Source organism: Phascolarctos cinereus, unplaced genomic scaffold (genome assembly GCF_003287225.1).
Source record: "Phascolarctos cinereus isolate Bilbo 61053 unplaced genomic scaffold, phaCin_HiC Scaffold_726;HRSCAF=1367, whole genome shotgun sequence".
In the NCBI taxonomy this organism is placed as follows: Eukaryota; Metazoa; Chordata; class Mammalia; order Diprotodontia; family Phascolarctidae; genus Phascolarctos; species Phascolarctos cinereus.
Window position 1 is genome coordinate 274,740,520 of NW_027556098.1, and position 21,304 is coordinate 274,761,823.

Here is a 21,304-nt window from a genome sequence, read left to right on the forward strand (position 1 = left end):
GCCCCAGGAATAGAAACAGCCTCTCCCGTGTCAAACGGCTAGCAATATTTGAACCAAGTTCCTCTGACTGGAAAGAGCCAGTACTCTTTCCCTGGTCCATATCACCTCTCGTTCTTTCCTAATCTCTGTTGATGTGATCTCAAAGGTTGGGTGGGAGTTGTTCATTCTTTGTTTTTGAAGAGGACTGATGACATCATGAGTGATGTCTTGACTTGTGCATGCATAGTATTTAAATGAGGCAGAGTCTTCAACGTCTTCAGCCTCACTCTCTTTCTGAGTCATTGAAGTCCATGGCAAGACAAACTCAAGATGACTGGCGATGGCCTGGGATGCAGTGGATGACCTTGGCATCTTTGATGCCTGACCAAGCTCTAAGTGCTCCACAGTGCCTTCTTCAGCCGCCTTCATGGCTGTTGGAACAAATTGTTCTCATCTACCCATTCCACAGGGAAGGTCTTCACATGCTTGGGGTAGACATCCCCCTAATTCACTGAGACCTGTCAGTTCCAAAGCTGAGAGCTATAGGAAAGCTTTTCAGTACCTCTGCTACCCATAACCAGCCAACCAATTTAGATCGTGGCTGAACTAGAATACTTCTTACCATATCCTTTCTACTTCTGTGCCTTGTCACTTTTACACTGGCCATCCCTCAGGCCTAGAATGGACTCCCTTCATCCATCGGCACTCCCCAGTATTCTTCTTCTAAAATAGATTAATCCTCAGCAATACAACGATCCAAGACAATCCCAAAAGACTAATGATGAAGCGTACTATCTGCCTTCAGAGAAAAAAATTGATATTGATTGAATATAGACTGAAACATGCCATTTTTCATTTTCTCTTTCATTTTTTTTCTTTTATTTGAGCCTTCCTGTACAAAATGACTAATGTGGAAATGTTTTACATAATTGCACATGTATAACCTATATCTGATTGCTTACCTTTTCAGGGAAGGGGGAGGAAAAGGAAGGTTAGAATTTGGAACTCAAAACTTAAAATAAAAATGTTTTTAAATGGAAAAAATAGATTAATCTTTATTAATAACAATAACTAGCATTTTTGTAGCACTTTAAGCTTTGCAAAGTACTTTACAAATGTTATCTCACCTGATTCTCATGGGAGGTAGGAGCTATTATTATTCCCATTTACAATTGAGGAAATTGAGGCAGACAGGGGTTAAATGACTTGCCAAGGGTCACATACTAGGGAGTGTTTGAGTCTGCATTCGAACTTAAGTCTTTCTGACTCCAGGACCAAGGCTCTGTCCACTATGCCATCCAGAGCTGTTCCGACATCCCCTTTGAATTCATTCTGACCCCTCTAGCTCTGGTGGCTGGAAGGAAGAGGAAAAATCTATATATTCACAGAAAGAGGAAAATATGGTGGCTAAAATATGTCCCAGTAATTCAACTAGCACAACAATGCCATGGGGAATCAGAAATACCACTGGGCCTCAACTTCTTCATCTGAAAATAGAAAGGTTGAATAAGATGATCTCTAAGGTTTTTTCCACATCTAACATTCTATGGATCTATGATTCTGTGATGAATAAAGTCAGTGAAGGAGCAAGGATTATAGGGCTGCGAGGGAGAGGTGATGGGAATGAATGGAGAAAGTAAGAGCAAAGGTAGAGGGAGAAAGGGCATAGAGGAGATTCCAAGGCTCCAGCTTATTCAGCCCTGGCCTCATCATCCTGAACTTCAGTGGTTGTCACAATGGTGAGCCTGGCACAGAGGTGACATTTACTTAAAAGGTCTGGGTCATTTGGCCTCCAAGCAAGCTCAACATAAGGCGAACTGCCTTTGCCCTCTCCAAAGTTTATATGTTGCCATCTAAATGTAGGGTCTCCAGCATTTAAAATATTTTAATTGAAGATGGTGGGGACATCCCAGAGCCAGATGGTGATTGACTGTAAAATGCTAATATATGCTGTGCATTCCTGAAAGGGGGATAAGGTGAAAGGGATAAGGACCTAGGATACAAGGGCCAGATGGGCAGACATGGGGAGAGGAGTTGTGAGAAGCTAGAGGCTTTTGAGGTGAAAAAAATAACAGGGAGGGAGAGAAGCCAGAAAGATTCTATGAGAGAGAGAGAGAGAGAGAGAGAGAGAGAGAGAGAGAGAGAGAGAGAGAGGCAAACAGCTGTCTAGAAGAAACTGTGACTATGTTGGAGGGGATGGTGAGAGAGAAGAGAGGGGATGAGAGAGAGAGGAAAAAAAGTGAAAAGGAGAGAGAGAGAGGGAAATGAAGGGAGGGATAAAGGGATAGAAAGAGAGAGACAGACAAAGAGAGGGAGGAAGAGAAAACAGAGAGAGAGAGAGAGAAATGAGGGGGAGAGGGGAGGAGGAGAGAGGAGAACAGAGGGAGACAGAGATAGAGAGACAGAGAATGAGGGGGAGAGAGAGAGAGAGAGAGAGAGAGAGAGACAGACAGAGAGAGAGAGAGAGACAGAGAGAGAGAGAAGAGAGAGAGAGAGAGAGAGGAGAGAGAGAGAGAGAGAGAGAGAGAGAGAGAGAGGGAGATGGAGAGAATCCAGGATGAACATATCCAAAGAGAAGAATTGAGGAGGGACATAATTTGTTCTCCTAATCTATCTATTTCTATCCAAAAAATTGCTAATTACTACTTGTATGACCTTGGGCAAATCACTTAACCTACTGAACCTCAGTTTTGTCATCTGTAAAATAAAAGGGTTGGACTAAATGATTTCTAAGGTCCCTTCTGGCTCTAAATCCTAAGATTCCAGTGGTTCTATTAACATTCCCATCCTTACTGCCACCATAGCTTTTCACAGTACTGCCTACCAGGCCTAAAATTCCCACCATTGGAGACGATTTCCCTGGGTTGGAAGATGGAGTTTGGATTATTGCCTCCAGAAAGCCACAGTTAAGCTCAATCAATCAAAAAAAAAAGTGGCCTTATGTTACCTGAGAAAGGAAAATCCAAAGTCCTAGATTAGGGGCATCTAGGTGGCACAGTAATAAAATGTTTGGACCTGGAGTCAGGCAGATCTGAATTAAAATTCAGCCTCAGGTACTTATTAGTCATGTGACCCTGGGCAAATCACTTAACTTCCGTCTGCCTCAGTTTCCTCATCTGTAAAAAGGAAGGGGGGAATAATAGCTCCTACTTCCTAGGGTTGCTGTGAGGATCAAATGAGATAATATTTTAAAGCACTTTGCAAACCTTAAAGAGTTATATAAATTGCTAGCTATCATCATCATCATCATCATCATTATTATTATTCTTTGGGAAACAGAGAGCAGGGCCCTGAAAGAATAGGAATATGGGATAATTAAGTTTAATGGGTGCAGGCACAGCTTGCCAGGGAGAATAGGTCTAGGTGGGGCACCAGAGTAGGAGACCTAGAGGGCAGAAAATAGGGTAATAGAAGAGGTAGAATCAAAGGGCCCAAAGGGAAGAGTGCCAGAGTGGCATGGTGAAAGAGTGCCCTCTGGTGGTAGTCGGCCAGAGACTGGTTTTGGCCACTTCACAACTTTGGCTGGGCTGGGCTGGCTCTAACTAGAGAGGGTCAAGGGCAGAGCCATGCAATGTCCTAGCTCCATATGCCTCCTTCTAAGCTTACTTGTCAAGGGGCTGTGCGCAGACACAGAAGGTTGTGGACAAAAAGGCAGGAGAAAAATCAACCCCCTTGGAGATGATGGAAGAGAGTGGCAGCATTGGTGTGGCATGCAAAGACTGGTTGTTTTGATTGCCCAATGCTCCCGCCAAATGTGACCACTGGCCTTCCCCACGTGTGCTCTGTCCACCTACACCACCTGGATGCCTCCCCTGAAACGCTGCACAATTTCTACCTCTTTTTCAAGGGCAGTTCAAGAGCCATGAAGCCTTCCCTGTTCTCTCAGCCAGAAATAACCCTTCCTCCTCTGAACTCACAGAGTACTATGTAACCACCTCTTGCACTTCTATAACCCACTATGTACTGATCTTTTTGTTGTAGTTGTCTTATCTCCCCTACTAGAATGATGCCATATTACAGACTCTTGTAGAAGGAGAGTTGGTCTGTCTGTGTTCAGCATCAGGTGGTGATTAACAGACTCAGAGGGCATAAATAAGAGTCAGAGCTAATAAGAATAATAATACTGATGATGATGATGATGATGATGATGATGACGACTAGGTAAGAAAACATCCCAAGAGCCAAGAGTCCCAAATATAGAGAGGTGATGATGGAAAGAGGAGTGTGTATAGGGAGAAGAGGGGAGAGAAAGAAGTGGGGCAGTGGAGAAAGCACTCACAAACATAGTCAAGAAAATACTAGAGGATGGGGGATTTGCAGGCCCTGGATGATTGACAATTTGTTTTATACAAGGACTCATCAGAAACAGTCCGTGGCAGACTGTGCTAGAAATACTCTTTCTCGTTGCTCAGTGAAGACCATGTTGCTGTGGGTTCAGATAAGGGAGGGTGCGGTGGAAGCAGGGGTGGGGGGGTGGGGGGTTGGGGGGGGCGCCTGTCACCTTTGTGACCTCTGACCAACTCAGTGCTTAGCAGGCACAAATTCAACATCTGATGAATGAATGAACTTATGAAATGAACAACTGACTTTAAAATATTTTGCTAAACCATATGCTCTCTTTCTGTCAGGCCCTATGTATTTCCTGGATTTTGTAGCAGATTGTAATTCCCAGATGCGTCTCACCAAATACAGTGAAACTCTTACCACTAGCATTGGGGGATGGGGCTAAGCATGCTTTATATCAAAACCGCATCATTTCACCATTCATCACCACCCACTGCCTCTCTGACTGAGGGGTAGAGCCGTGAACTCCAAAACCTCCATTTAAGGAGAGAGTTCAGCTCAGAACACCACATTTCTCACCTGGCTGAACTACTCTGAGCTTTAGCTGACTTTTCAACCATGCCTCCAGGTCAGGCCCTCCCACTCTCTTTTTCAACCTTTTCTGTGCTGCCTTCCTCTATCAGATGGTAAGTTACTTGAATATAGGGACTGTCTTTCTGTTTTCATATTTCTATGCCTCACTCTTAGCACAGGGCCTGGTACATTATAGGCCTTTAACAATGTTTATTGACTGACTAACTGACCGCTATCCCTGTCGTTGTTCATCCTTTGTTCTGGGAGAAGACCCATGACATCATGAGAGTGACAACTTGCACGTGAATTGGATCTAAGTGAAGTTTTGTTCTTTGGAATTCTTTTAGGGGGATACCATTTGACCCACAATAGATTATCCATGTGATAAGAAGTCACGTTCTGGCAATGTTTGAAGCTCCAGGATAATTGCCAAAAAAGGGCCAACTGTCTTAGACTTCATTTAGAAGATGGAGAAACTGAAGCATTAGCCAAGCAGGTACTTCCCAGAAAATCAGCAACATGAGAGCTTTACTTTTTAATCCAAGAGATACTCCTGACCTCCTCTTCTCCATCTACAATACCCAGTTAGCCATTCCTCCGTATAACAGCTATAATCCTACAGTGCTCTGTTTTCAAAGCCTTTTACTTCATTTGATCTCACAATGTGGTGAGTTAAGTTCTATTAATTTTCCCATTTCGTAGATATGTATACATAGCCAAGGCTATCAGAGGTTGTAACTTGCCCAGTGTCCCACACCTAGTAAGTAAGTGTCAGAGACAGGATTTGAACTCAAGGCCTCCTGATTCAAGTCCAGGGCTCTATCTACCATGCTACCTAGCTGACTTCACTTACAGCTGATTTATGGGGCCACCACTGACTGCCACACATTAAGCCCCCATTGGAGAAGTCCTCTGTTCACCTTGCTTGTCTCATCTGTCTCGGGCAACACGCCAAATCCCTGCAAGCCTGTGGCTCAAGCTGTTTCTCATACTCTCTGACTATATGCCCCAACATCTGTGCCTGAGGGACTTGATTCAGTTAAACAATGCAACAAGCATTCATTAAAAACCTAATATGTACGAAACACTTAGAATATGAGGCTTAAAGAAGAATGTAATTCCTGTCCACAAGGAGTTTACAATTTAATAGAGGGGATATAATATGAGCAATTTGGAAATACATATAGGATATGATATGAGCATATCTCAGATGCTTTGAGATCATTTGAAAAGGGAGCGATCATTTCATACAGGGAGGTCAGGGAGGCTTCATGAAGGATAGGGACCCCTGAGCTAGGTCTGGAAGCAAGAAAAGTCACAAGCATCTACCCTGTACCAGGCACTGTGCTAGGCACCGGGAAAACAACACAAAGAATAAATCATTCCTTTGCTCAAGGGATATACATTCTATAAAGGGAGATATAATTATAGAGAGAATGCCTACAGAATAAGCACAAGGTAGTTTGGGAAGGCGTAGGGTAAGGAAAGATTTCATGTAGAAGATGATGCTTGACCTGAGTCTTGAAAAAAGTAAGAGATTCTGTGAGGCAGAGACAAGGAGAGATGTCTCCCACAAGGCATGGTAGATGGCCAATTTAAAGATGGAAGCAAGAAATGGAGTGGCATGTAAGGAATGGCAAGAAAACCAGGTTGGCTGCACCCTAGACTATAGGAAGGGTAGTAATGAGACTGGAGAAATAGGTTGGGGCCAGGTTGTAGAGGACCTGAAAAGCTAAATAGAAGAGCTGATTTTTGATCCTAGAGGCAATAGGGAGCCACTGGAGTTTATTGAGGAGGGGAGTGGAAAGGATTTAAATAAATAGAGGAGAGAAGGGCATGTGTTCCTAGCCTAGGGAACAGCCTATGAGAATGCTCAAAAGAGGGGGAATATAGAATGAAATGAGAAATCATGGTAGTTAGTCTGAATAGCACATAGAATGCCTGAAGGGGAGGAATAGAAAAGGATGGTCTCTCCTGTCATCTCTCCTCATGAGGCTCTTTTCAGTATTGCCATCCTTATAATAAACCTGAAATCACACAGTAGCTCAATTACGGGATCTCTCACCAAGAGGAGTATTTTGGTTTTGTCTTGGGGTGCAGGGATAACCAAGGAAGACTCTCCTCACTAAATCATTTAATCCCAATAACTCTCTTTCTCCTTTTTGCCATCTATCTCCTATCTGTACAGACTCAGCTGATGCTCTAAGTCATGTTTCTGTCCCCAGATATATATACAGTTCAGCAAGAAGCCTGGTATGTAGGAGGTATAAATGGCTTTAGGGGCAGGGGCAGAGAGGAGAACTGCTGGTAGGAGGGAGGGAAGGTATAATGCGTAATTACAAGATGGGAGAATCATGGCTAGGTAACAGTTCCTTTGAAAAAAGACCTTGAGTTTTCCAGCAGACCAGAAGTTTAATGAGACAACTGGTCAACCCTGGGGTGAGTCAGCTGAGTGACATAGTGGTTAGAGTGCTAGACTGGGAATCAGAATGACCCAAATTCAAGTGTTGTCTCATATATTTAATAAGTAATAGCCAGGCTAGTACAGAACTATATTTTGCATAACGTCACATGTATAATGGGTATCCTATTGCTTGCCTTATCAATGGGTGAGGAGCTGTAGAGAGGGAGAGAATTTGGAACTGAAAATTTTTTAAATAAATGTTTTAAAATAAAATAAGACTAAATAAATAAATAGTAGCCATGTGACCCCTGGTCACTAAATTATGTACAAGTAGGTAAATTTCAAGTACAGACTATGTAGTCTTCTAGTTCTAATCTATTTGATGTTGCTTAACATAATAAAGAGGCTTTTTTTGGGTCACTTCCAGTTTTACTTTCTAATCCTAAGAATAGCCCTTCTACCACTGCTGAGCATTTTACATACATTAATATTTAATTCTGAAAAGACGCAATGTAGTAAAGGCATTAATACCCCCGTTTTGCAGGTTAGAAAACTGGCTCAGAGGGGCTAAATGACTTGCCAAGGCCGCACCACCAGTGAGTGACCGTGCACACACTCAAACTCAGTTCTTCTAACGGGAAGAACAGCGCTTTTTCCACAGCACCCTGTGAAACATTCTTCTGTAATGATGACAAAGCCGCAGTGTGGTCCCAATACCCCCCCCCAAGAATCTCAATGATGCATGAATCTATCCTCCTCTTTCCTGAGCGCTCTCTGTCTGCCTGGACAAGTTCCCTCCAGTGCCTCTTCCCTATTTTCAATTTTTCTCTTGTCTGGAAAGTTGACACATGCTTCTTGATAGCTCTCTCTGCATTTCTACAGCAGTGATCTCATTGCAATGTCAGTCATATCCTTTGAGGCAGCTGGGTGGTGCAATGGATAGAGGGCTGGACCAGAAATCAGGGAGGTCCGAGTTCAAATCCAGCTTCAAACATTTACCCTGTGACCCTGAGCAAGTTATTAACTTCTGTCAGCCTCAGTTTCCCCACTTATAAAATAGGGATAATAAATATCTACCTCAAAGGGTTTTTGTGAAGATCATATGAGATAATATTTATAAAATGCTTACCACACTGCCTGCCACATATGAGGTGCTTAATAAATGCTTATTCCCTTTCCCCTTCTCTTCCTTTTTCTAAAAAAAAATACAACTCCTCACCACATCCCCACTTTTCTAATCTTTCCTAAAACTTTCCCTAAACTACTTTTATTATTTCCTCTCTTACCTATTCCCATAATGCACCAACCAGACATTCGTTGACACTGTGTCAACATACCCTGCTTATTAAATAATTCTTGCTTACTACAAACATAACAATATCCAAAACCCACATTTCTGTCATGATTCTCCCTATCCCAGATACACAGGGATACTGCAAGATTTGGGGTATGAGGTTTTGCCATATTAGCATAAGGCTAGGTATTATGAGATATCTAGAAGAAGTATTGAAGCAAATTGATAAAAATGAAATTGTCAAAGAATAGTCCATGAAAGTATTATCATGATTAAGGACCCAAAAAGTGTGGAACAGACAGTAAGTGGTATAGGAATTCAATTACAATCAAGGAACCTAAAAGTTATAAGGGTTTTGTAGGGAGCATGTGGGCCACATTTCAAGTCAGTATACAAATATCATCCACAATATCCCTAAAAAAGTAGCGGAGACATTCTTAACAGGTGACTTGTAAGCAAAAGCTTAATGGAGAAGGTGGGAATTGCATTGGATCTGGAAAGACAGGCAGGATTTGGATGAGAAGAGAGGGAGGCTGGAAGTGATGGAGGAGATGTGGCTAGGTTGTATAATAATGACCTTGTAGTTTTAGTAGATGGTAAGTGCAATATGGTAGGATGGTACTCATAGACCAGAAAAACTCCACTCTGCTCTGGTCAAACCATATAGAGAATGTCCAATTCTGGGCAATTTGGGAAAGGACACTGATAATCTGGAGATGGTCCAGAGGAAAGAAATCAGTAGAGGGAAGGGCTCTGAGGTATTGTCATATGAAAATCACCTGAAGGAATGAGGGATGTTTAGCCTAGAGAAGAGAAATTGAGTGGCTACATGACAACTCTAAAACTTTAAGCATTTGAAGGGCTTTCTTGGGGAAGAAGGATTAATTATATTCTACTTCTCCCCAGAAGGCAAAGTAAGGAGAAAATAATGGAGAGCACAAAGCATTAAATTTAGATGAGTCAAGTAAAAACTTCCTAACAATTAAAACTGTCCCATAGTAGGGTAGATGGTCATTTTTTTGATATGTTATAACAAAGGATTCCTTTTAGATTTGGGTTGTTGTAGATGACCACTGAGGCCCCTTACAACTTGAAAATCCTTAGATTCTAAGACTTTACTGTGGTCCCAGAAGTAGTAAATATCTGAGGTGGGATTCAAATGCAGGTGAGTCAAGGTCCAGGTCTACACCTACTTCACCATGATGCCTATCTACAAAACAAAGAAGAGAAGAGAGTCCAGGATAGATCCTTGGGGAAGACTCACAGTTAGATAGTGGGAGATGGATCGCAAACTAGTGGAGGAGACAGAAAACAGATGAAAACATTTAGGAAGAGAATTGAGAAAGACCAGCATCATAAAATTCAGGAGAGGAAAGAGTGTCTAGGAGGAGGAGAGAGTCAACAGAAGCAAGTTCTGCAAAGTCCAAGTAGATTGAGAACTAAGAAAAAGCTATAAAATTTAAAATAGTTGATATCATTGATAACCTTGAAGAAAGTAGGCGTAGTTGAAGGGTGGGTTTGGAAACTTGAATGGCAAAGTTTGGGAAATGAGTGGGAGGTGAGGACCTGGTGGTCCTGGCTGACAGGGAGCTACAATTTAGCAATCCAAATGGAAATGTTCATGAGACAGGTGGAAATATAGAACAGAAGCCTCAGAATAAGTCTCAGACAATCATGGGGATATTGAGAAAATGAATGAAAGGGATGTCTCTGTTCACAGTTATCCTTTCATGTTAACAAAGATTGAAATGTGGTGTTTAAAAGCAAATGAAATCTGATTGAAAAGGAAAACCATCAATAGCACAGTAACTCAGAGAGGAAAGAATGATTTGTTGTAAATAACGTCCTTTTGTACCTTTTTTAAACTCCCCCATGCATTCATCTCCCCCGGAAACATCTTTCAATATAAAAATCACGTAGCATCAAATGAGATAACCAACGTAAGTACACTTAGGAATGCTTTTATGAGTCTTTACAAAGTATTCCTTTGGAAAATGTCTAATCTTATGCCAACAGATCTCTTCTCCATCTTCCCCATTCCCTCAGGGTCCTGTTTATAGTTTAGGATGATCTGATGCCCATTCCCTTAATTTCAATACCTAAGATCTCCCTCGATTTTTCATACCAATGATGACCAGACACATTTGATTCTTCATCCCTTGTTCAGCTAAAGAGCCAGTGTGAGGGCCCCACTCCTATACCTCTTCCTTCAAGTTACCCAGTATCATGGTTGGGAGGTCCCATTGCTTAGTTCCAGAGTCAGAACCCAAGTTTCCTGAATGTCAACCCAGTATCCATCCCTTACACTAAAAGAGTTTCTTGGAAGTTCATGGATCTAGGAGAAACATCAATATTAAAATATATTCCTGCACTACCACCCCTACCTCACTACCTTGTTCAGTCATTTTCAGTCACATCTGACTCTTTGTAACCCCATTTGGGACTTTCTTGCCAAAGATACTTGAGTGGTTTGCCATTTCCTTCTTCAGCTCATTTGACAGATGAGGAAACTGAGGCAAACAGGGTTAAGTAACTTGCCCAGGATCACACAGCTAGTAAGTGTCTGAGGCCAGATTTAAACTCAGGAAGAGGAGTCTTCCTGACTTCAGGCCCCTCACTCTATCCACTGCACCACCTAGCTGCCCACTGCTAGTAAGTCAGATTCATGACTGACAACCGTGAAACATCAGGAGCTCTAGACCACAGATGCATAGCAGGAAACCAACAGGCCTACCTGATTTCCTAGATAACTCTGCTCACCACTCAGTCACAGGTAGGTGAACCAGCCTTCACTGAATCAGTCGATAAGCATTTACTAAGTGCTTACTATGTGCCAGGCGATATGCTAAATGCTAGCTATACAAAAGAAAGGCAAAAACAGTCCCTGCTCTCCAAAAGTGTATATTCTATTGAGAGAAACAACATGGAAATAACAAGGTACGTATGAGAGATATACAGAAGAACAAAAGAGAGATAAGTGGTATAAATGCAGAGCGAGGGATGGCAACCACTTAAGTGATACAGTTAGAGTCATGTTCCCAAAACTGCCCTTTCCATTGGAGGCAGTTAGCCTAGACCTCTAAGCACCAGCAGCGACTCCTCTGACACAGGTCATCCTGAGAAGTCATTTTTCTCAACGTTTCTGAGAGAGGCTGTCATCAAACATCTAGATCCCCCATGCAGAACTGTATGTTCTGGGAAGTTTTCCTCTTGAAATATCTTCCTCTTGCTCTCCCCAGAGACACATCCTGTTCTTGTATCCCTAAGAAAGCAGAGATTCCACTGGTCTGTGACTGTCTGCTGGAGGAGGGAAGGAACTACAGAAATGGTCTCAGATTATCTGATTACTTCAGAGTGACAGCAGCTTTTGAGAACTGGTCCCAGACTGCTCTCTCCTCTCTACTCTCAGAGGGTGAAACCCAGGAAGAAAACAATAGCCTCTTACACACAACCATCAATGTTATCTCTACCACTATCTTCCTCCAGCATCCTAGTATCCTCACCCAGCATCACATGCTCCTTAAGCTATAGAAAAAGAGGCAGTGGAAGGGGAGGGAAGCTGGCTCATCTCTGATGGCAATTAACCAACACCATTCCTCCGTAATGGACGTTTTCATAGGGTGCAGACACCACTTTGCTTTCTGCCTTCTCATTACAACTCCCGCAGCTCCCAGCTGACAACGTGATAATTCTCTCTGATAACACAATCTTTGGTGGCTATTGCCATAGCCTGACACTGTCCATCTTGCTCAGGCTGCCTTGAGAGTTGTTGAAATTAAGGAGTGAGCTATGAAATCATCATTAGGATAATGAGGAAAGGGAATGAAAAAAGAGTATTTCCCCTCTTCCATCTCTCCTATTCCTTTCCTCCTTTCCCTCCCCTCCCCACTGTCTAATTCTCTCTCCTGGTTTGTCTGTCAGTCTCTCTAGCTCTCTCCATCTGTCTGTCACTAATTTATGCTCTCTCTCTCTCTCTCTCTCTCTCTCTCTCTCTCTCTCTCTCTCTCTCTCTCTCATTTCGGCACCAAAAGCATTGTCACATTATAACCCTGAACTTGAAGAGACAGAAGAACTTGAAAAAAAACCTACCACATGCAGCTGATTAAAATGTCCTATGAAATCTAATTTGTAAAGCTTAAATCAGAATAAAAAGTGTTACTCCCAACATTCAAGGCCAATTTGATTTTTAATGAGACTCCTCAGAAACCCAGCCAAAACTGCATCAGGTTGGGAACTCAGCCACCCTCCTGTCTTCTATAAACCCATTTAATATTAACAATGATAAGAATAGTAAAAATAATGGCTAGTATTTATATAGAGTCTATTATGTGCCAAGCACTGTGCTAAGAGCTTTTTATACATCTTATTTGATCTTCATACCACCCCTGGGAGGTAAGTGTTATTATTATCTCCATTTTACAATGGAGAAAACTAAGGCAAACAGGGGTTAAATGACTGACCCAAGGTTATGTAGCTAATCATAACAACAATAATAATAGCTAACCTTTATCTAATGTTTTCTATGTGCCAGGCACTGTGCTAAGCACTTTATAGTTATTACCTCATCTTCACAACAAACTTGCAAAATAGGTGTCCTTATTTTCCCCATTTTACAGATGAAGAAACTAAGGCAAGTAGAGGTTAAGTGCCTTGTCCATGGTCACACAGCTAATAAGCCCCTGAGGCTGGATTTGAATTCAGGTCTCCCTGACTCCAGACCCAGCTACAGTGGGTCCTTTTCTACTCTTTTGAATGATCAATCTTTTCAGTACCACAAATGATCCCCAGTTCCCTTCTGGTGTTCTCCACTGCTTTCTCCCTTCTCAAGATTGCCTGTTGTGCATGTTCTAGGTTCTGCAATAGGAACTTTGTGCTGTCAGGAAAGTCTGATCCCATGGGACACTCCCTCATTAACTTAGTAATAATGCAGACATTTCTTGGGATGGAAGGGAAGGAGGGGAACAGAAGTAGTAATAGAAGCCAGACACATGCCAATGCTACCTCACATTTTGCTCCTCTTTATATGATCCTGGTATCATAGAAAGAGCCCTGACCTTGGAATTGAGAGACCTGGATACATGTATTGGCTTCATCACTTACCAGCTCTGATGAGACTTCGATGAAGTCATTTAACTACTCTGTGCCTCCCTTTCCTCATTTGTCAAATTGGTGGAATAATCCCTGCTCTGCCCTTATCACATAGTTTCATGGAGGCTCAAATGAGACAATGTATACAAAACACTTTGTAGCCATAAAGTGCTCTGTAAGTGCGAGCTATTATCATCTTATCAGTATTCTTATTATCAATCAATCAACATTTATTAAGTGCCTACTATTTACCAGGCTAAGCATTTATGATTATTGCATGATTGTACCTGTACAGTATGTATTTCTCTAATTAAAGTGTGAACTCTCCGAGTTAAGGTCAATTTTTCCTCCTCCCTCTGTAACTCCTTACAAACTCTGCACACAGAGGTAGCTGCAGACTCACTATCTGCCTAAAGGGGCTTCAGGTGGTCACAGAAGGTTGGGGTGAGGGAGAAGAGAAAGATCAGGTGATATTTCTGCCTAATACACCTGTAAATTTTTGAGGGTATCATCTGTAGAGATATGGGAGAGCTCTAATGTGGCCTTATACTGGCTGCAAAGCCCTTTCTGCCCCAGTTATCTTAGTCCCTGGACTGGCTGCCATGCCACCAAGGCATTCTCCAGGGCTACCAATGATAAGCCTGCCTTCCTTCCTTTTATTGGCCATAGTGCCACTTCCAGTTGGCAACTTCTCTCTAGTGCCAGTCCTGCTCACAGAGTTGAAACACAACTCCCAGTACTCCTATATTCATGAGGTAGTAAGTTACCTATCCATCCCAGGAGATGTTCAAAGCAATAGCTGCGTGACCACTTGCTGGGGATGCTTTAAAGGTAATTTCCAAGATTATAGGGTAATAAATAAGATTTAATACAAGCCCTCATGAGGCTTATAATCTAGTCAAGCAAACATGACAAATGTGAAAATAAACACAATGCATAATGAGTACCTTGGAGAAATGCAAAACAAAGTATTTTCTAAGGTCTGAAGAGGGAAATGTTGCTATTGACTTGGTGTGATGAGGATCCAAAAGAAGTGGTATTAGAGCTGGAATTTCAAGAATGGATAAGAACTCAATAGGCAGGGGGAGAAGAAAAGTCAGGTCAGAAAGAGGAGGGTGCTGTAAGCACAGGGTACAGCATGAACAAAAACATGGAGGCAGAAAAATGAAAAACATGTTGGGGGGACAGCAATCTATCCAGTGCGGCTGGAGAATAAAGCATGTAGAGGAAAGTAGTATCAAATAAGGCTAGAAGAATAAGAGATGCCTTTGATGAGTTCGGGTCAGTAGAGCCAGATAGATTGCATCCTCAGGTGCTGAAAAAAAAATTGGCAGATTGGCTAAGCCATCCTCACTGTTCTTGGAAAGTTCATGAAACGAGGGTCAGGTACCACGGGGCTGGAAAAGGGCAAATGTTGTCCTGGTTTTCAAAATAAAAATATCAAGTAGGGGAAGGGGGGGAAGAAAATGGACTCTCCAAATAATAGGCCAATAAGCTTAACTTCAATTCCTGTCTATTCTAAAATATATTTTTAAAGAAATGATTAGTGTTATCTAGAGTAGGAAAGTGATCATCACAAGAACACTGGACAAAATATAATAAAAATGAGATTTAATAATGATTCAATTCTTATACTTGTTTTTAGAAAATCAACTTCAGAAATAAAAGATTGGGGAGCCATTATGGCCAGACAGAAGTCTGGAGAAGATTTGGGTGTTTTATTGAACTGTAAGCTCAGTGTGAGTCAGCAGTGTGATATGGCAGCCAAAAAGATATCATCGAGAAAGGAAAAGTGTTCAGGGCTAGGGAGGTAGTAGTGCCACTGGATGCTGTGCTGGTCCAACTATATCTGGAGGATGGTACTCGGTTCTGAATATCTCCTTCTAGGAAGGATATTGAAAATCTGGAAAGAGGCCAGAGCAGGGTGAACAGGAAAAAGAAGTGCTCAGAGTTCAGTCTACGCAAGGATCAGTTGAAGGAAGTGGGAATGGTTAGCCCGGAGAAGAGAAGACTTAGAAAGGATATGATAGTTGTCTTTGATTTTTAGCAAGGCTATCACAAGATTGAAGGAACGTGTTTATCCTGCTTAGCCCCACAGGGTAGAAATAGGAGCAATGGGTAAAAGTTACAAAGAGCCAATTTTAGGTTTGATGTCATAACTGGTATTTATATAGCACTTTACTGTTTGCAAAGAACTTTACACACATCTCATTTGAGCATCACAAAAACCCTGTGAAGTAAATTCTGCATGTATTATTTGAGAAGATGAGGAAAAAGTGAGACAAAAAGAGAGGATGTGTGATGGGCCAGTGATATAATATTCAGCTGTTATCAGAGGTGGGTTTTAAACCAGGTCTGTCTGGCAGGTCCAGCACTCTAACCAGCAGACTATCCTGCCTCTTTATAAGAAAAAACTTCCTAAGAATTGGAGCTATTCAAAAGGCTAATGGGTTTCCTTGAAAGGATGTAGGTTTCCCCTCACTAGAAGCCTTCAAACAAAGGCTGCCAGAGCATAGTGTAAAAGGAATCTTTATTCAAGTGTAGGTTGACCTACATGGCATCTGAGGTCCTTTCCAATTCAGATTTTATGATACTGTGAAAAGTAGCATCGCACCAGATTAGTGAGGGCCTTGGAATCCAGGCAAAGGAATTTAAACTTTATAGTCAGTAGGGGACAACTTGAGATTTTTGAGCAAAAGAGTAACATGCCCCGATCTATGAATCTTCCTTAGAAGATTAGTCTGACAGAGATGTGAAGGATGAATTGCAAGGAAGAAAAATGGAGTCAGGCAGGTCTGTTGGGCAACTATTACAGTAATCCAAGTGAGTGGTTCTGAAGGTGTGAATTAAGATGGTGGCAGCCTATAGAGAAAAGGAGATGGATTCAATACATATAATAGGAATAGAATCAGTACCCACTTAGTAAGTAATTGGATATGAGAAATGAAGGGCAAAGAAGAATCAAGAACACCAAGGTTTTCAACATGGTAGGTTGAGTGAATGGTGGTGTCCCTGACAAAAACAGTAATGCTAGAAGGATAAAGAGGTGCAGAGAAGGGAAACAATAAGTTGAATTTTGAACATGTTGCATCTGAAGTGCTGGTAGACCATGGAGATGGAGATGTCAATCCAGAGCTAAGAAGAGAGGCCAAAACAGGAAGCAGAGTTTGGGGAGCCTCTGAATAGAAGGGGTAGTTAGAGCTGGGGGAATGACTGAGATTGGCAGTTGAAGAGAAGAGGCTCAGACTAGGAGAGACCCTTAGCAGAGCATCCACATTAAAGTACGAGAAAGAGAATAAGGAACCTGCAAAGGAGACAGGTAGGAAGAAAAGATGATTTGTAGCTGAGTAGAGAAAATTAAAGCCCCAAAGTGAAATGTGTCAAGATTTAGACTTATCAATTGCTAGTGCCTCCCCTTATAAAATCTTGTATTTATTTTGCATTTACTCATGTTTACACATAAGATGATAAATCTAGAGGTCAAAGGGACCTAAGAGCCACATGATCTAATGTCCTCATTTTACAGATAAGAAACGTGAGACCTGGGAAGGCTAAATGACTGGCCCAAAGTCACACATGTTCTGAAGTAGGTGTCAGTGGTGAAATTTGAACTCAAATCTTCTAATTCAAAAACCAGAACTGCTTCTACCATATCGAATCCTCTAATAGAATATAAGCTCTTTGAGTTTAGGGACTATTTTATTTTTGAACCCTCAGTGCCTAGTATAGTGCTTAGCCATAGTAGGCACTTAATAAATATTTACCAATGTATTTATTTATTATAGTTTCATAGGTTAACATTACAGATAGTTTTGGGAGTCATATGTGTAGATGTGATAGCTGAGGCCATGGAAGTAACTAATATTTCAGAGAGAAGGAGGGAGAGAGGGAGAGACAGAAAGAAAGAGGGAGAGAGAAAGACAAAGGCAGAGACAGAGATGGAGACAAAGAGACAGAGAAAAACAGATAGACAGAGATGTGAATAGGAGTTTAAGGGGTAGAAAGGAAGAAATGGAACCAGTGGAAGAGACAAGAAAGGGAGTAATTGGAAAGGTACAAGAACCAAGATACTATAATGTCTCTGAAATAAGATTACCAGGGCATGACATGGAGAGAGTGAATGATGAGGAAGTGAGAAACATTAAATATAGCCAACTTTTTCAAAAATATGGAGATCCTAGAGGAAGAGAGAGATGGAATGAGAGTTGGATGTAATAGAAGAGTAAAGGAAAGAATTTTTTCAGGATGGGGAAAACCTAAGAATGTTTGTAAGCAGATGAGAAGCCAATGGGGGCAGATGGAGTGAGGAGGGTTGCTAGAGGAAAAGGAGGGGATGAGATCAAGGGCACAGGTAGAAAGATTTGGTTTAACAAGAGTATGAATACACCTCCTGATAGAAAGGTGATGGACTAATATACAAGATGACACACATGTTTTTGGACATGGCCAGTATGGGAATTTGTTTTGCTTGACTTTGCACACTTGTTATAGGGGTTTTCTTTCTTATTTTATTGTTGTGGTTTTTGGGAGAAGAGGGGGAGGTGGACGGGAGATAAAATAAATGCTTGTTAATTGAAAATGTAAAATTTAATTTGAAAATCTAAAACAAGAAATATCTCTTCCTGAAAGAAAGAGAGAAAAAGTAATGGATATGTTTACTGAAGCTGAAGATTTTTGAGGAATAGAGGAGAGGAGGTGAGGAATGTTCCCACTGCATGATCTTAATCTTTCCAATGAGAATGCTAAATCATATGCTTTAAGTGTAGAAGGTAGGATGTAATTGGGTATTTGAGGAAAGAAGAAAAGGCATGGAATAATTGTTAAATGAGATAGAGTCAATAATAACAGAGTAAGATTTCCAAGCTACATTGAGAGCCAAGTTGAAGTTATACAATAACATAAATTTATAATGTGTGAAATCAATTCTATTCATGACTTCTGCCACTGACACTCAGCTGCCCAAGAGCAGGAACAGAAAATAAAACTAATCCTTCTCCCACATGATAACTCTCCAATATTGTGGGGGTTTTTTTGTTTTTGTTTGGCTAGGCAATGAGGTTAAGTGACTTGCCCAGAGTCACACAGCTAGTAAGTGTCAAGTGTCTGAGGACAAATTTGAACTCAGGTCCTCCTGACTCCAGGGCCAGTGATCTATCCACTGCACCAGCTAGCTGCCCCTTCTCCAGTATTTTGAAAACAGCAATCATGTTTTCTCCACCCCATCCCAACCCCCAATGCCTGCCTAATCTTTTCTTTTCCTCTTCAGGCTAAATATCCGTAATTCCCTCAAATATTCCTCCTATAGCACAAGTCCCAGTCCTCTTAACATCTTGTCCCCCTTCCTCAGAACACACTTCGGGTGGTCAATGTCCTTCCTAAAATTCTAGCCTGAAACTAAACATAACCCAGCCTTTCTGTTTCTTTTTTCCTCAGGCCAAGTATACTCCTTCAGCCAGCAGCCCCAAGACCAAGTGGTGGTGTCAGGACAGCCAGTGACCCTGCTCTGTGCCATCCCAGAATATGATGGCTTTGTCCTCTGGATCAAAGATGGCCTGGCACTGGGTGTAGGCCGGGATCTCTCACGTGAGTGTGCCTGGATCTTCTGTGGGCTCCAACTCAGCAGGGACAATACGCTGTCCTTTCTCTGTCCCGTCTAACTGCTCACCGTGCCTCTTGCACCAATATCTATAATCCTTTGTGGGGCTCACCGATGCTTACTTACGCTTTGAGTGGGGAGCAGCAACTCAGAACCGAGTTAAGCAATCTTAGGGTCTGGGAGAATTGGGAAAGGGAGGGAGGAAGAAAAGGAAGGGGGAGGGAAAAAGAGAAAAAAGAGCGAGAGAAAGAAAGGAGGTGGGGAGGGAGATAAAGAGAGGGGAAAGGAGAGGGGGAGAGAGAGAGGAGAGAGAGGGGGGAAAGAAAGAAAAAGAATAAGGGAGAGAGGGAGGGGGAAAAGAAAGAAAGGAGAGGGGGAGGGAGGAAGAAAAGGAAGGAAGAGGGAAAAAGAGAAAAAAGGAGAGAAAGAAAGGAGGGGAGAGAGATGAAGAGGAGAGAAAGGGGGAAAAGAAAGAAAAAGAATAAGGGAGAGAGGGAGGGGGAAAAGAAAGAAAGGAGAGGGGGAGGGAGGAAGAAAAGGAAGGAAGAGGGAAAAGAGAAAAAAGAAGGAGAGAAAGAAAGGAGAGGGGAGGGAGGAAGAAAGGGAAGGAAGAGGGAAAAAGAGAAAAAAGAGGGAGAGAAAGAAAGGGGGGGGAGGGAGATAAAGAGAGGGGAAAGGAGAGGGAAAGAGAGAGAGGAGAGAAAGGGGGAAAAGAAAGAAAAAGAATAAGGGAGAGAGGGAGGGGGAAAAGAAAGGAGAGGGGGAGGGAGGAAGAGGGAAAAAGAGAAAAAAGAGGGAGAGAAAGAAAGGAGGGGGAGAGAGATGAAGAGGAGAGAAAGGGGGAAAAGAAAGAAAAAGAATAAGGGAGAGAGGGAGGGGGAAAAGAAAGGAGAGAGGGAGGGAGGAAGAAAAGGAAGGAAGAGGGAAAAAGAGAAAAAAGAGGGAGAGAAAGAAAGGAGAGGGGGAGAGAGATGAAGAGAGGGGAAAGGAGAGGGAAAGAGAGAGAGGAGAGAAAGGGGGAAAAGAAAGAAAAAGAATAAGGGAGAGAGGGAGGGGGAAAAGAAAGAAAAGAAAAGAAAGAGTGAGAAAGAAGGGAGAAAGGATTGCTCTGAGTGATCAATTATTAAATAAATATAATGTTGTCTTATAGAATCTAGTTTCAACTTCAATGTAATGGACCTATAAATGTTAGTTATATTTTAGGAGTCAGGGGTATCCCTATTCTTGATGACCAGGGTCAAAGTCTCCATGGAGTTTCCCTTCTTCTAAATGCAGACCCAGTATTTTGGAAGGCAACATAACATAGTTAAAGGATTTTTGAGCTGGAAACTAGGAGAACTGGATTCAGGTCTTGTCTGTGTCACTAACTGCGTGACTTTGGTCACAGCATTTCACCTGTACATTTATATTTCAAGGTGGGAAACATGGTTTAGTGGGTAGTACCCTGGACTTGGATTCAGGAGAACTAGATTAAAATCCTGCCCGGGACACTTAGCAGCTGGGTGTCCCTGGTCAAGTCTCTTAACTTTCCTGTGTTTTACCTTGCTAATCTGTAAAATGGAGTGGGGTTCAACTTGATGACCTCTGAGGTCTCTTTCTGCTCTAAATCTGTGATCTTCTGGTCCTATTACTTCAATAGGTCTCAATTTCTTCATATAAATAAATAATGTGAAGAAATGAGACGAAATTATCTCCAAGATTCCTTTCAGCTCTGAGAGTACAAATTGATGCTGTCCTGATTTAAAAAAAAAGAAAAAAGCAATAGCATCATGGGAAGCAGCAGGGTGTAAATGAAATAGAATTGAATTTGAGAGTCACAAGACCTGAGCTTAAACCTTATTTGATACACTTACTAGCTTCCCTCTGAGATTATCTCCAATTTTCATACATACATATACATTTACATACATATTATTTATACATAGTTGTTTATATGTTACCTACCCCCACTAGACTATCAGCTCCTTGAGAGCAAGGATTATTTTTTGCCTGTCTTTGTATCCCTCGGTCCTAGCACGATGCCTGGCATATAAGAAGCACCTAAAAAGTGCTTGTTGACTGACTGATAGCTATGAAACTACTTAAT

At 41.8% G+C, this 21,304-nt stretch overlaps 1 protein-coding gene across 1 annotated transcript in view; it reads left to right on the plus strand.

Moving 5' to 3' along the window:
* The window catches only part of LOC110202304 (kin of IRRE-like protein 3), a 621,665-nt gene that overhangs the window by 592,172 nt on the left and 8,189 nt on the right, over window positions 1-21,304 (plus strand). Inside the window, exon 4 of the mRNA XM_020978322.2 lies at window positions 19,056-19,205. Within this exon, the coding sequence (XP_020833981.2) occupies window positions 19,056-19,205 (150 nt within the window). The remainder of the gene's footprint in view (window positions 1-19,055; window positions 19,206-21,304) is intronic.